The sequence below is a fragment of the Platalea leucorodia genome (assembly GCF_965183815.1).
Source record: "Platalea leucorodia genome assembly, chromosome: 3".
Taxonomy (NCBI): domain Eukaryota; kingdom Metazoa; phylum Chordata; class Aves; order Pelecaniformes; family Threskiornithidae; genus Platalea; species Platalea leucorodia.
In genome coordinates, this window is record NC_138825.1 from 55,291,739 (window position 1) to 55,307,419 (window position 15,681).

General features: G+C 34.2%; 1 protein-coding gene across 5 annotated transcripts in view; it reads left to right on the plus strand.

The window, feature by feature from the left end:
* STXBP5 (syntaxin binding protein 5) overlaps positions 1–15,681 on the plus strand; it is a 114,811-nt gene that overhangs the window by 76,080 nt on the left and 23,050 nt on the right. For 2 of the 5 annotated variants that reach the window (XM_082305759.1, XM_082305761.1), the window contains exons 17-19: positions 1,115–1,240; positions 1,712–1,863; positions 9,769–9,834. In XM_082305759.1, the coding sequence (XP_082161885.1) occupies positions 1,115–1,240; positions 1,712–1,863; positions 9,769–9,834 (344 nt within the window). Of the gene's footprint in view, positions 1–1,114; positions 1,241–1,711; positions 1,864–9,768; positions 9,835–13,457; positions 13,518–13,611; positions 13,660–15,681 lie in introns of all 5 variants that reach the window. The other 3 variants (XM_082305760.1, XM_082305762.1, XM_082305763.1) reach the window with 2 other exon arrangements.

The following is a 15,681-nucleotide window of genomic DNA, read 5'->3' on the forward strand; positions in this document are numbered from 1 at the left end:
TGAAGGTTAAAAGAAGACAATCTTGTTACTCTTCTACAAGAGAGCATTATAAGGCCTCTAGTACATCACCTTTTCCTCACAGAATGTACATTGAACTTCATTTTCAGATATAAAGTTAACATATGTATGTACTTCCTGTTTTCTGAAGTTTTAAGGTCTCAACTTGGATTTTAATTCTGAGTGCATCCATCCAGAAAATAACTAATTCTGATGGAGTTATTTTCTCTGGGTGGGAGTTTTTTTATCTCATTGATTGTACTGAGTTGCAGAAGTGTCTTTCTAAAGACAGTAAATTCTAAAGAAAACTAGATGGAGTAGAAAAGTTGGGAAATTCTGAATTTTTGTAAAATACTGGCAAACCAAAATATGCATTAATGAGAATGAATGGGTAAAATTAGGGGAATTCAGGAACTGGAGGAGCTTATGTTCTATAACTTTTTTCACCTTAAAAAATGAAAGACCTAATCCTTTCTGCAGGACATTGATAAGTTTGTTCATCAGCATGCAAAAACAAAACAAAACAAAAAAAATCTTTCCAGGTGCTTCAATTCTGCCATTACCAGGTTCCTTCCATACAACTGGTCTACCATTATAATTTACCTTGCTTTCATTTTTTCTACTGTATTGTCAGCTTTTTGTTTGCATTTGTCTCAATACATTGTGCTTCCGTTTCCCTTTTCAGTATGCTTCTTCCACATGCACCCCTCACCCCCTTCCATTCTCTAAATCAGAGTTCTTGTGGGAACTCTGAAAAGAATTGATAACGCTTTCCTTTTAGACACTGAACACCTTTATCTGTTCAAGTTAATACAGCATGCTAACACTGTTATGCCTTACTCTGAAGAGGGGAGAAATGAAATATTTGTGATCATTGTTCAATTAATTTTCAATTAGGTAATGAATCAAAAGAGCCCTTAAAAAGAAGTGAATAACCAGTTCCAATGTGTTTTTTTCTGGTTGCTTTTATGTGTTTGTATTGATTTTTTTTTTTTTTGCAATTTTCCAGCTTTCTAAAGTCCAGTGTGGTGTAGTTTAATGAATTCTTAGCCTATGAGGGAAAAAATGGAGACTGTGGAAAAACACAAAAAGATACCATGTTATGTTTACTTTGCAGAGTTAAAAATTCTCCTCTCAAGCAGTCTCCAGGCTACCAAATTGAGCTAGTTATCCAGCTAGTGTGGGTGAGTGGAGAACCTCCTCAACAGATAACCAGCTTAGCAATCAACTCAGCGTACGGCCTGTAAGTATATTCTACACAGTTTTTTCATTATTCTGTTAGTCGTTTAAAATTATCTATTAAAAAATTAGTCTCCATGTGTGTTCACATGAGCTGCACAGCAACACAAGAGAAGCAATCAGTCTCCTGTGCTTAAAAGGTGATTCCTTTTGGGTCATGGCAGATCCTGATGATGCTAACATCATAAACAAATCAGCATTGCACTGTACAGCCAAGAATAAATGTCATTTAAGGCTCTGTCAGATAGGTTGGCAAGTACAATGATGGTGATCTGTTCTACTCAGTGTCACATGTTTTTACAAGAGAACAATTAAACAATGCTGCATTCTAAAATAGTAATTTATAAATAGGAATAATTTAGGGTAATTCATAAAAATTAGGAAGTCTTAAAAATCTGAACAGCAATGAATACCAATATAAAACTTTACCAACATTTGATTAGCACCATCTTTCCTTCCACTTCTCTTTTTCCAGAGTAGTTTTTGGAAACTGTAATGGTATTGCCATGGTTGATTACCTTCAGAAGACAGTGCTCTTGAATCTAGGCACTATTGAACTGTATGGCTCCAATGATCCTTATCGCAGGGAGCCACGATCTCCCCGAAAAACTCGGCAGCCATCTGGAGGTGAGTAACCCAAAACTTGTTTTAATTAACTGTGCCTTTCTTCTGAGCTTATCTGGGCTATTAGCATATATTCTTTGAACACTAGCATACTTTTCTCCATTGTGGTTTCATCCTTTCTGTCCCTAATGTCACTATTGCACATTTGTTACTTCACGTTTCCTTCAAACCTGTCTTTTAGTGGGATCTACTGATGCTTGATATCATTACTTCTTTTTCAGTGTAATGTATGTTTTAAGAAAAAGCAGATGGGAAAACATTATCTGTGTGAATAGATATAAGTATAAATGTACAATGGATTTATGCAGTTTACAAGATTTTGACTTCACACAGGATGAAGAAGTGGAAGTATCCTGGTATTTCTGATAAACCTAGTACCCATATCACATGCCTGTGTAAACCCATTAATGTTTGCAGATAGCCAGTGTATCGGCTGGGATCTTTCGGCTTCCTATTTTAAACTTTGACTAGAAATGTCCTGGACAAGCTAAAGCATGTTGTGTTGTGTATGCTGTTATGTTATGCTTGATTTAAATGAATGCCTTTGATTTAAATGAACCAAATAAACTTCCGAACACAAGCTGGTAAAATAAATCTTTTATGAAAAAAGGACTTTGATTTTTAAATTATAGTGAAGAAAGGTGTTTCTTTGCAGCTGAGGAGGAAAGTGACTTTTTGGTTAAAATTCCAAGCTTTTATTGCCAAAAGGAAAATTTAGTCTTTTGAAATTTTCTCCTCCTTGTTATGTAGTGGATACTTTTAAATTAATTTGGAAAACGGCTAAAGACAGAATGGTAAACAATGTCACTGCTGCCCCAAATGATTATTTTTCTATAGGAAATAAACTGTTCAAAAAAAAAAATTCTTCATGCTCTAGTGTTGATTGCTTTATTTTGAGATCCAGAATAAAGTCCAGGTAAGTTCTTTAGGTAATATTTTATTCAAATTGAAATGGATGTTCCAAGATGTATTTTAGTAAATTATTGGTTTGAGTAAGATGTGGTTAGCACCAGTCAGCTTATTCCATCTGAGGAAACTGGTCTAAAAATCATTAATGTAGAGCACAACATACACAGTTGGTATCCTATCAGATAAAATATTTCCTTCTAATAAGTAAAAACTTTATTAAAAAATTACTTTGAGAGAAAGAAATAACTTTACTGGCTGACTGTGTTAATTCCTCTTGGGAGTAAAGGGCTTAAATTCTGCTTCATGCATTTAGATTATAAACTGCCTTTTGGAGTGTTAAACATTACTTGCTTTGTTTTCTTGGCTTTTGTTGTCTTAATGTGTTTGTTGGATTTGCATAACTGAGATACAACTGTGTCTCTAAGATGTTCATGAATGAAGTTCTTTTTGCTCATGAATATAACTGTTACATGAAATCATGTATTTTTTATCTTACATTTTAATACTAACGATCTGCATGGCAAGAGCATTTTATAAACCTCGTTATACAAGTTATTCTGCCGGCTTTTCTGTCTCAAATGTACTGTTAGTGTCTCCGTCTTTCCTTTTCTCATTGCTTCATAAAGGTATGCTGACTGTGGCTTCTTGCATGTGCGGCCTTTCTAACTTATATTCAGAGTCTGTGAAAAAGCTTCGCACCTCTTATATAAGTAAGTCATCTCATGACAATAAAATATTTTTGAACATCTGAATTTGATTTTTTGACTTGTTCACTCACCATAAATATTTTTGTTAGTCCATTTTAAGTAATTGTTTTACTTTTAGAAACTGATGTTTAATCCATCACGCATCTATCATGTTTCTTGTTCATGGCATCTTTAAAAGAAACTTGAAGGAAAAAAGACAATCATAATAGTCTCTGTATTCTGTGTTTTTAAAGACATAAATATCAAAAAATCAAAAGGAGATCCTGTCTCAGAAGTTACTGATGTCTGCAGAGCCAAGGATCTTACTTGCCAAACTTAGTGTTGTTTTGAGATCTGAGGCTAGAATCTTCCCTTGCTTGGTCCCCTTTCTGGCAGAAAAAGCTTCAGAGCTCTAGTGTTAGATTATTATTAATTATTATGATTATGATTATTATTATTATTTAACATTAATAATACTATTTAACGTTGTAAAAGACAGTGGTTTGTCTATTACAAATGAAAATTTACTTCTAAAAGATGTTGTTCATAGGGATTAAGAGTGGAGATGTCTATGTATTGCACAGCCCTGTGGGGTTTCCAAGCAGTTTTGAAGTTCAGGTGCCTATGTGATGGAGGTCAGAAGCCATCAGAACCATGATCTACCTGAGGGCTTCTCTGACTTATTCCATCATTCACAGCATCCAAAAATTTAGAGAACGTAAAGCTGATTTTTAAAAGTATAACATTATTCCTTTGCCTAGAATGCCAGTTTTCTCCAGCCCTTGGGCAGACGTAGGTAATCTTACCCTATTTTTTAATGAAGGAGAGCAGAATAAAACTAAGCTAAGGGAAGAATGACCTGGAGTTAAAAAAAAAAAAAAAAAAAAAAGACTTGCTATTGTAGTCCAGTTCCGTTAGTTCTGCTATTTTTTTTCCCCAACAAGAAAAAAGAAATACATTTCAGAGAGGGTAGGCTCAATAGCCAAATAGTGCTTTCTGTATAGTCTTCCATCCTCTGCTGCCAAGGGAGAAAGGGAGCTAGGTGTAAAAGAAATGCCTCTACCTTAAGATGATACAGAACTGAAAACCGGAATCTGCCGCTGATTTATTATTGTGAAGGGAAGCAAAAGATGTGCAGAAGTCCCAAAACTGGTTTCTGAAGCCGACAATTGTAAAGCTGAATTTACCTGGACTGTTTAATTTAGGAATAAGTTAAACAGGTTTTGTACAAAAGTTAATTTCTTAACTATGCAGTTAATTCTCTTTCTCTCCACCATCCTCCCAGTATCTTGATTAGCTGGAGCTACAGTTTTTTTTAAAAAACGATAATAATTTCTCCAGAGTATCATTTAATATTTCTCATTATTTGTAATTCTTTCAATGTAGGTATTGCTTAGACTTCAATAGCTTAAATTATAAAGCATTATTGCTGTGTAATTTTCCACAAATAAGTCTGTTACATTTCAGAAGTATCCTTTGCTACATTTATAGGATTGGAGCTGTAAGAGTTAGTCAGAACACTTTTTTGGATTTTGCATTCTCCCTTTCTTGAACATTAATATCTGTGTTTAGTGTCTTCAAAGATGCAAGGAACTTATGCTTCCTTGGTCTTGTTTTGAAATATATGCCTTCATTGAATTCTTTATCTTTAAAACAGCTGTATTTTAATACTTCTAAATTGATTTTTCTACGAATAAGACATTTTCAACTACTGTACAGCTCTAATAACCTTCAGGGAGTATTAGTACCTAATTTCTAAATCTCCCTAGAAAAAGCGCTTATGTATTTAATGTGGTTGTTTTAGAGAAACTGACTATATCTTCCATTCTCTTTGAGACAACTGCAATGTATTTAAAAAAAAAAAAAATCATACTGGCCTATTCATGCATTCAGACAACTTCTTAGTTACATTAAGTTCAGGTTCAGACAGCATACAACAGAGCAGCATATTGTTTTTGTACATTGTATCCCAAGATTCGCAGAACCAAAAATTAAATTATTTCAATATAGAGGGGAGTACGAAAATATCATTCGGTGTTACTCATCCACTTCCATAGGTTTTGCCCAAAAAACTCAGCAAGAATTGGTCCTTCCTCATTAAGAACCCTGCTATTCTGTATGTTCCAGCATAAAATGTCTATTTAATGGATTATCACTATCTGCTTACATATTTATAATTTAGTAAATGGCATGTCCTCAGTCAACCAACTGAAAACTTAAAAAGACTTTTTTAAAAAATGCGAGATTTTCCCTTCACTTGTGTTGCAAGAATATGATGTATGTTTCTGTCATCTTATTTTTTCTACTCAGAAAGAAATTCAGATTCCCGTCTTAAAGCAGCATCTATTTAGAGAAAAGGCTCTCTACACTAGCTAGACTGTAAACTGTCATTTCAGGCTAGCTCAACAGATACAAGCTCCCAGTTGGGATCGTGTTTTGGAATTTATCAGTGATTCATACCAGGTATATTAATCACATGTTTTGGGTGGCAATTTATAGTTTGTGAAGCATGCGGTGTATGTATTTTGTAAAGGCCTGCTAGACAGTGTCATCAGCTGCTTGTCAAGGATAAAAACAAAGTCAACGTTTGCCTTCAGGTTGTAATAGTGGGGCGGGGGGCGGAACCCAACTTTGGCCATGTGCCAAAAGACACACTGTGTGTAAGTAAAAGCTTTATAGTGTGATGAAAACTCTCTACACAATAGAGGATTACACTGTTTGGAGATCTTTGCTTGATATAGTTTGCTAAATGTGACAGGAGCCATTAAGAAGAAAGCCAATATTGGTACCAACTTATCAAACAATTTGTAATTTTATGACTAAACACTAAAACTTACAGACAGTTGTTATTTTTTTTCCTTGCTTAGTTACATAATTAAGTTCACATAGGACACCAATCTTAACTCTTCTGCAAGTTACTATTGATGGGACTTACAAGGTTTATGGGACTTCTTACCTAGTACAATATAATACAACTTTTTATAAGTTAGTATTTCTTAGTTCTACTAGAGGCAGTTTAGGGTTCTAACAAAATAGAAGCAGTTCTGGCATGCACATGACTTTTTAAAAATTTTTATTATACATCAAAAAGCCTTTTTTGAGTGTAATTTACAAGGGTTTCAGAACTGGGGTTGAGTCAAACCTGAAGAAAATATGTGCCTGGAACAAGCAACCCCACAAGAGTTCTAGTTGTTTTCCTTGTCCCCTTTCTCCTTGAACTGGATCTGGACATGAACTCTGTTTGAATTTTTAACTTAAACATCAACTAAACCAGACCAACATCAGCTGTGGCTAAGCCAAGTCCAGAACTGAATCAGAAAGATTGTTGGGTTTGGGTTTTTTTTTTTACTCCATTTTTCAGGTTAATTGTTTTTAATTCTAACTCTTATACCTTCATATCAAGCTGGTTCTAGTTGTAATTTTTAATTAGGCTGGCTTCCAGTCAAGCTGTAGTTTCTTCAGATATATTTGTCTAAAGCTTATGTGACAAACTGACAAATGTCTCATGAAACTTACTTTATACATAAGTTAATTTCAGCTGTAATTCCAGGGTGTGTTACGGTAATTTTTGTCTTTAATGACACTGTTTTTTTCTATTCATTTTTTGGGTTTTTCAAATTTCTTGCTACTGGAGTTGGAGAGATAAGCTAAAAGCTTATTAGGTCGTCACTTTTCCATATATTTGTGTTCTAGTCAGGCTGTAGTCTTTGCAGTTCTGAAATGGAAAATCTTGCATCAATTTGCAATAATCCATAGCAATTTGCAGTAATCCATAGCAATTTGCGCATATGCTGTAAGCCTTAAACCAGAGAACTTTTCCAAGAGAGCTGTCTTACTGCCAGTGCGCACACTGCTTCTATCAGGGTACCTGGGCTTTTAAGATGAACAGCAGTAATGATTGTTACACCAGTTTCTTCTTCTCATTGGTCATGGACAGACCCTTATAGTTCACAGACTTAACTCAGATCATTCTTGTTATTCTCTGCTTAGTTTAACTACTAATACAGTCATAGATAAAATTACTGTTTATCTATCCCTGTCCCTTCTTCTCTCTCTTAAATAATAGCAGTGATGACTATGCTTAATTTCCAAGGTTTATGTGCCATAATGATTGTCATAATGCACACTTACTCTTCAGTGGGATAAATCTTACCTAATGCATAAAACTAATATATAGGTTTATGATGAGAGAACGTTTTGGAGGTTTTCTGTTGGATCAATTGATACAAGTTATTAAGATGTATGTTAATCAAATCATAGCCTCAAGACTTCTTACAAAGAAATCAAGCATGCAGATGTGTGACTTCATTCTTGGCTAAAGGCTATTCCTGTCAATTGCAGGATTTCACTTTTCATAGCAAAACTAGTGTGAGAAGTTAAACTCTTCCTATGAAGATAAAGAATTAAAATATTTATGGGAAAGGTGAAATTAAGGTCCTGAACTGCATGTTTGGATTTGTACAGTTTGGCTCCTGGAGGAGCATGATCTAGAAACACAACTATTTCTAAAAGCACAGTACAGGTTTGTCCTCCCAGCACTTCTGCTATCTAAAACTTGTATTGCTTGTCGGGAGAGCAGCACCTGGATTTTTGAAATATCTTTTTACACAACCCTATCTAGTACAAAACATTTAGACTCCCATGCATGTTCAAAACACTGGTGCTTTCAGAGGTCAAATCATACTTTGTTAGAGAATATATACCACAATTATCCCGTAGTAATCGTTGATTTACTGATAGATAAATAAATGAACAAACAGCTTTTTACTTTCTCCTGTGTAGTGGAAAGGTATAGCTTCCACCTGGGATTTCACCATACATTTCGGAATTGCTATCAGTTCCTGGACTGTTGTTAAATGTAGGCTAAACCAAGCCTTGTGGTCATTTGACAATTTCACATCAATCCTAGTCATTGAGTTTTGAAGCTGAAGCTGTACATGCTCTTACTAATCTTAAAGACTACTTTGCATAAATGAAACTGTGTATGAATGCAAAATACTTCTAATGTTTTCCACATTGATATGATATTTCAGGAGAATCTTTTTTTCATTTAAATTATTAACTTCTGTTCTCTTATTTGGAAATTCTACAGCTTTGATAGAAGAGTAGTGCTGTTCCTGTATATTTTTTTTTGTTGTCTATTAACAGATATATACAGATGCACTAGTGAATGTGTAGAATACAGCTGTATAGACAGGCTTTGCATGTGCAAGCCCTTGTTGCCTTAACCATTACCGTTACAACTCTCAAGATTTTGACTATTTAAAATATTTGTGTGCATGCAAAAACCTTTCATTTTAACAAATATTTCTTAACTATTACTGTTAAGTATTATGTGCTTGTTTGCATTAGTATCACATCATGAAATTTCTGAACAAAAACTTTATTATATAGACCTAAAGATGCATTACTAGCCTTAAGATATCAATAAAATTCACTTTTCTTAATCGTGGGCAGTCTTGACAGCAATTTCTTGTCAAAAAGGAAAATAGAAAAATTGCTTGTATACTTCTAGTTAGTGCTGTGGAATAATATTTAGGACCCTTATGAGGCAACTTCTATCTTTAGCATCTGATTGTGGACTCCAATGCTTTATTTCCTTCAGTGGAATGAAAGGAGTGAGCTCCTAGATATTAACACATTGCAGTTATTCAAATAATCGGATTTGATGATGTAAGAATTCAGTGAAATTCCTCCATACAAGGAAGAACACTTAAGTAAGCACCCTAAACCTAAATTCTGTAAGTGACATCAATAAGGAGTTATGCTGGAAAATGAACTTGGCAATGCAACAGCAAATACAAAGCATATCACTGTAACAGTGGGAAAATAATTTGGAAAAAAGGCACTGTAGTTTCGCACATCATACTGCACACATGGTTGTAATCTTCAAGATCTTCTTTCATCTGACTTTCTTTTGCAATTACACTTTTAATATTAATATAGGATTTTTTCAAAGCAGAAATGATACTTTTACTTAATATATCTATAGCATCTAAATAACTGTTCTAATCAGTCTGTCTTGCTGAAAATATGGTGGTTTTCACTAAAATTTAATGAGGAAATGTGTTTTGTAAAGAAAACTTTAGTAGGAAGAAGTAAGTGACTCTCTAGTCATACAGACTCTATAGTGTAATGTCCAAATTAAAAAAAAAAAAAAAAAAAAAAAAAAAAAAAAAAAACACGTAATATGTAAGAGAAATTCTATTACAACTCGCTGGTTTGTAGCTAGTAAGAAATGAAGTTCCTAACTGCAGTGGAAGAAAGGATAAAATAGCAGCTGTATTTATTATATGCTGGTTTTGTGTTCCAGCAGGTCTTTGTGATATTAATGAAGGTACGATGGTGCCGGAAGATCGCTGCAAATCACCCACTTCAGGTAATCATAACTTTCTCTGATCTTCAGCTTGTCATTTGCCCAGAAGATGGAATGCTTTAAGTCAACATTTACTAGTTAAGTAATTACATAAAACCTGTTGTCCTCTCACAAACTGTTTGAGCTGTCATAAATTTTGCTGCATTGCACAACTGCATTTTTAAAACAAGGCTGATTTAAGAGATGCAATAGGAATATGTCATAAAGGTGAGTGAAGAGAGATTTAATCTGAAATGTTTATGCTTCAGGGAACATAGTGGACAATGGAATTTTGAATCATTGACAAAAGATGCAGAAATTCCTATAATAGTTCATATGATTGTGTTTCAGAGTTAGGGTTAAAATTGGTAAAGATTATTTCTGTAAAAAGAGCTAGTTTACTTCTGCTTCCTCATAAGTGGTAAATTACTATTTTTCTTTGCAATCGGAGCCCTTCAGAAACTGGCATCGTTACAAAGTAGGCGTTCCCTATTTAACATTCCTCCTTGCCCCCACCCTTTTTTTTTTTAGTTGCCACTACTGTATATGAATATTTTAAATTAAAACTTCAGCAATATGTAATACTACTTAGTATTTTGTTTAATATTGGCTAGTTGAGGCTATAGCCATGTATGTACTTAATAGTGCATGTCAATATATAGTATTTGAGATGAATATTTCATGTAGTAACTAAAATTTTGTCATTACCTTCACCATTACTCTAAGAAAATTTTTAAAGTAATGTGTCAATTTATCTGTTTCATTCAAAGCTGTACGCAAAGTTGGATTAAAGAACAAAATTGCAGGTTTACTCAACTACCTAAAGTAGTATGTGCACTCTTTGCAATACAGTGCAAAATGGTAATCAATACAGGAATCTAAAGATAGAGTCCTTTTCTGTTGTACCTTTCAAAGCCAAGTTGAAAGCATAATGAAACAAAATATCCTGTTCGTAGCTCTAGTAGAAATTTTAACATAAATTTTAATTTCTCATTTGATAACTGCTTTTTTGATGTTAAATTGTGCAAAACTCTCATCTAGATCAATGTCACTTTCTTTTTTGCTAACCCTTTCTTAGGGTAAATGAGATTTATTTATAATTCAAGCAAAATTTGGTTGGAAATTTTAATTAAAAAGTCTTAACTGAACATGTGATTTCATGACAAACCTGTGTAATGCAAAGCATTGGCATGCTGAAGTTGTAATCTTCCTTTTTAATGCAAGCATTTTTTGTGGTGTTTAGAATAAATTGCATCTTTCCTATTTAATTTTTAAATATAAAGACCAATGTCTGTAAACAACTTGTTGTGCAGTGCTGCAGTTCCAGTAAATCACTTTCTCCTTCAAGACTGGGGAAGCTGATGATAATTCTTACTAAGGTATTTGAATTTGAGCCACCTAAAGTCCAGGCTAAGTCTAATTTCTGACAGACTGCTATAAACAGTGTACAATGAACAGCTAATGAGTTGTAACCCTTAATCTGTATCCTTTTTTCCCCTTGCTCCAGCATCACTCAAATGTCAGCCCAAACCACTTCCAACTGTTACTGCTAAAACTTAAAACACTATTTAATTTGAGTTAGAGGATTTCTTTCATAATTTGGAGTTGAAGTAGAGTAAAACTCAATTCACCATTTCCACTAACAGTGCAATGAAAGCAAGCCCAAAGATGAAAATCAAGGTTTATATGGAAAAATCCTAAATTTCACAATTTGCTTCCCTTCCCTCTCTGTTTACCTCCCTCTCTCCCTCCCTCCTGAGTTGTGTTAGCTGAAGTAGGTTAAAAATTAATGCAATTTGGATATTTCTTTGAGGATCAAAAAAGGAAGCAACTTAGAATAGATGGATTCAAATGTCCTGAAAGGAAACAGAGTTAGGGGAGAATTCCTAATCCTGCAGAGGTAGAAATCAATCTCCAATTTATGAGTTGACTATCTGAGAAGACTATTTTGAAGTTAGTTCATATTACAGTAAAATCTAGATGTTTGGGGAACTGATTATTCTGTGAAAAGAGTATATAATGTCTTAAGTACATATACAATACTAAAAAGAAATAAGTCTAAACTACCAAAACTACTGAATGGACAAAAGATGGAGGGGGAAACTCACTGTTGCATTCCCCTGTAAAACAGAATCATGAGGTAGTGAGACCGGACTGTGCCTTGTTTCCCTTGGTTCTGTCCTCTCCTCCCAGCTCTCAGTGAATGAGATGAGGTCATGGCAGGCTTCAGTTTTCCTTTGAGAAAGGTACTCAGAGGGAGGCACCTCCCTGATACGGAAATCATTTGGTGATGTTTTTGAAGAGAGAAGAGCTCCAGTTCCTTAGGTTTGGTTTAAGTTTTATACCTTTTCTGGGCAAGAGCACAAGACTGGAAAGAAGCTTGAAAATGGCTTTCCGTTTTCAGAGAAGTAAGAGGACATTTTGGAGAAATCAGCTGCACAGTATTGGTGAGCTTGACATGCAGGACAGAAGCCAGATTTAAATGAACTTTTTCTGGTCTAGAGGCTCTGTAGTTAAGAGGAGAATACACTAGCACAAGAAGTTTGCTTGTTACTAGCTTTAAGAATGGAGGATGGAATTAGCAATTGAGTGCATTATTGGCTTTGACTGTTACAATATGATATGTAAAACAGACCAGCCACTGTTTGGGCTGTAGTTTGCATTTGCTCAAGTGATCTAAATCTTCCACCTTTCTGTGCCCAGGTGAAGAGAAGTGGAAGCTAACTTCCATTAGACTCCCTCCAGTGGATGGTTATACAGTTGAGAGGACTGTGAAAGGGACTACCTGCCTATGCGGGTTAGGAGAGTGTCCTGCAGTTTTAATAACACAGAGCTACAGAAATACTGAGAAAATGCGAGAAAAATAATAACTTATCTCCTACTTTTTCTGCAGAAGTTAAATGGTAATAAGCTTAGACTCCGAGGGCATTTATCTAATGCATAAGACATTGTATAGCATTGTAAACCATCAAGCTTTTGTGTTCATGAGTGTCAAAATGTTTGCATTCTATTCTTATTTCACACTTCAACAATATAAAATCCAATGAAGTTTGGCATTTTTCAGTCGAACTGTGTTTGAATTTCATGATAATGGTAAGCCTCAAGTTGTGGCTTAGAGCCATCACTGTTTTTTCACTATTAAGGATTCAGAAAAATCTCAGGTGGCAGTATTGGCTCTGAGTTGTCTGCAGAATAGTTGAAGAACTGTGGCCCAACAGTGACTTACTGCATTGGAAAAAAACCTCAAATTTTCAAAACCTGAGTTCATTGGTACAGCAGTGTTCTGTGAATCATAATTTAGGTTAATCTTTGTGTCTGGAACCATGATTAGGACAGCAATCTAGTTATTCAATATAAACATTTTATTCAGTGAGAGAAATATTTCTAGCACTAAACTTGCTGCACTGTGGAACATTGTACCTTGCATTATAATTTTTGTGGTTAATCTCAATATAGCAAATTCCTGTCATGCCAAAATCATTTGGACTTTATAATATCTAGTACAGCTACAGAGAATACCAGTATCAGTATTTGATATTTTAATACATCTTTGTATTTTCCTTAAAACTCAAAGCTTGTATTAATACATTGGTTTTGTGTCAAAGATACATGTTTGCATATCCATTTCATTCTGTCTTCACTCATAGGTTCTGGTTCACCAAACAATTCTGATGATGATCAAAAAATGAATAATTTTATAGAAAAGGGTACAGTATTTTTCTTTTCTATAGTCTTATTTTTTCTTCAGTTCATCCTTTGATACACTTAGATTGATCTTTTTTATTAAAATATTATTTACAGTGAAGACCAAAAGCAGAAAGTTTTCCAAGATGGTAGCCAATGACATAGGTAGGAACTAGAAAAATTCTGCTCTGTGCCTTACTCTATGCAACACTAACCCAGCAGCAAAAACCAAAATAAAATTCAAATTTCAATGCATTAAGTTATTAATTTTTCATTCTTTATGCTAATTGGTGATTCTATGGGCTGCTTGTGTACTAAATACACTGGGCACAATAATTCTTTAAAAAATCAACGATATTGATGGTTTAAATTCTCTGATTTTACAATTGTACTTCTTTGTTTTCTGGATGGGTGAAATTCTAATCTGTACTAAGAGTTCAGTCTATGCAAGTCACAACATTATTCCAGTACTTTTGCAAAGGTACACTCTCTTTGAGAACGTATGGCTGATTTATTTTTTTGTGTTGCGTTCATAGCCATATGGTCAGATTTCCATATGACTATGGTCAAGATAGAGGTAGTATCATGTTTTCATTTAATCATCTGGAGGAGAACTTGGTCACATCTCTATAAGTACACCCCATTACTGTTCCAGAACTGTATTTACTTTTCTGCATCCAACAGAGACACAATACCCTATCAGTTCCAGACTTGTGTCTTAACAATTTGGCGACAAAATTGCCTTGGAATATGTTGTATGCAGGTAGATTGAACCCTTTTATGATTGGAATGGAAATTAACTCTGCTTCTGACACCTGGGTCATTAAATAAATGAAGGTGAGAGGCTGTATGATTTAATTTTGGGAAAGAGACTCTTCCTTAACTGGGATATGGCTATTTTCATTTCAAAATCAGTGTTCATGGTTCATTTTGTTTTTGTTTAGCACATTCGTATATCATTGTAGGAGGATTTAGTTTCATATCTTTGATCATATAAAAAGGTTGAAACTACTTTATATAGTAAAACTTTTTGATAAACTACTATTTCATAGGTTGTGTTGATCCTTAGTTTAAGACTGGGAAGGAAGAGATTTCTTTTCCTGTAGTCTCCCTTTGATTTGCTGTTTGGCAAATTAACTTTTATCCTAAACCATTAATCCCTTTCATTGCAATTCAGTAATTGAGAAGAAGAATAAATACATGTATGATGAAGTAGTCTTTGGAATCTGAGGTACAGAATGAGGAAGAGCAAGAATATGGCCCTTGCTCAGTACTACGTTGAGCCCTCCTTGAAGTGATAACAGAAATGTTAGGGAAGATGAGTTCTGAGACAGTAGAAGCCTCAATATAATTCAAGAAAGCAAATGGCTGTCAAAAATATTTTATATTAATTCATCTGTAATTAAAAAAAAAACTTAGTATCATTTACATGGGTATCAATTAATATGTTCTCCTAAAGGAAATTCAGGCTAACTAGAAACTTAATTCAGTTCTTCTGATGAGAAAAACAACACTTAATCTTGTGCATGTTATAGCAATGCCTGTTGATGAGGTAATGTTTCCCTTTTGTCCCAAAGCAGTCTCTTCTGAACTTAAGACAGCCTATCTTGTGTAAAAAACATAGTATGTTTGAGTGTGACTTCATTATTTTTTCTCACTTTTTTCAAAGAGTAATGTTATAGTATTAATAAAACATGCTAATGACAATTCTATGGAACTATTGGCATCTGTTTCAGCTTGAAGCCTTTCAACTGGAAGTATTGTGAATGTTTTTCACAGCTAAAAAGCAAAACATTTATTTACAAGTAATACATTCCTCAGTGTGTAAGTTAAACACAGAGTTAATTGAGAAAATAATGTATTTGACATGTAATTCCTAAGTGTCTTCCCAGTCAGCCCATACTATGATTTGTGTAACTTGTGCAGTTTCTTGGAAGTTTAAAGTAACTTAATTATTTCATCTGCATTCTGTTAGAGTTTTGAGTGGTTTGATGCCATGCACTGAATGTTGGTGTTTTGTTTTTTTTTTTTCACTTCCATGTTTTCTATACCTTATCTGGCATGTTTACTCTGCATGGCTCTTTCTGAACTTATGTTCTAAGCTTTTCAGCATAAGTAAAACACCTCTTTCGGTGTTAATAGTTGCATGTTTTTGCATTTCATTGTTTTAAACTGAATTGCCAACTA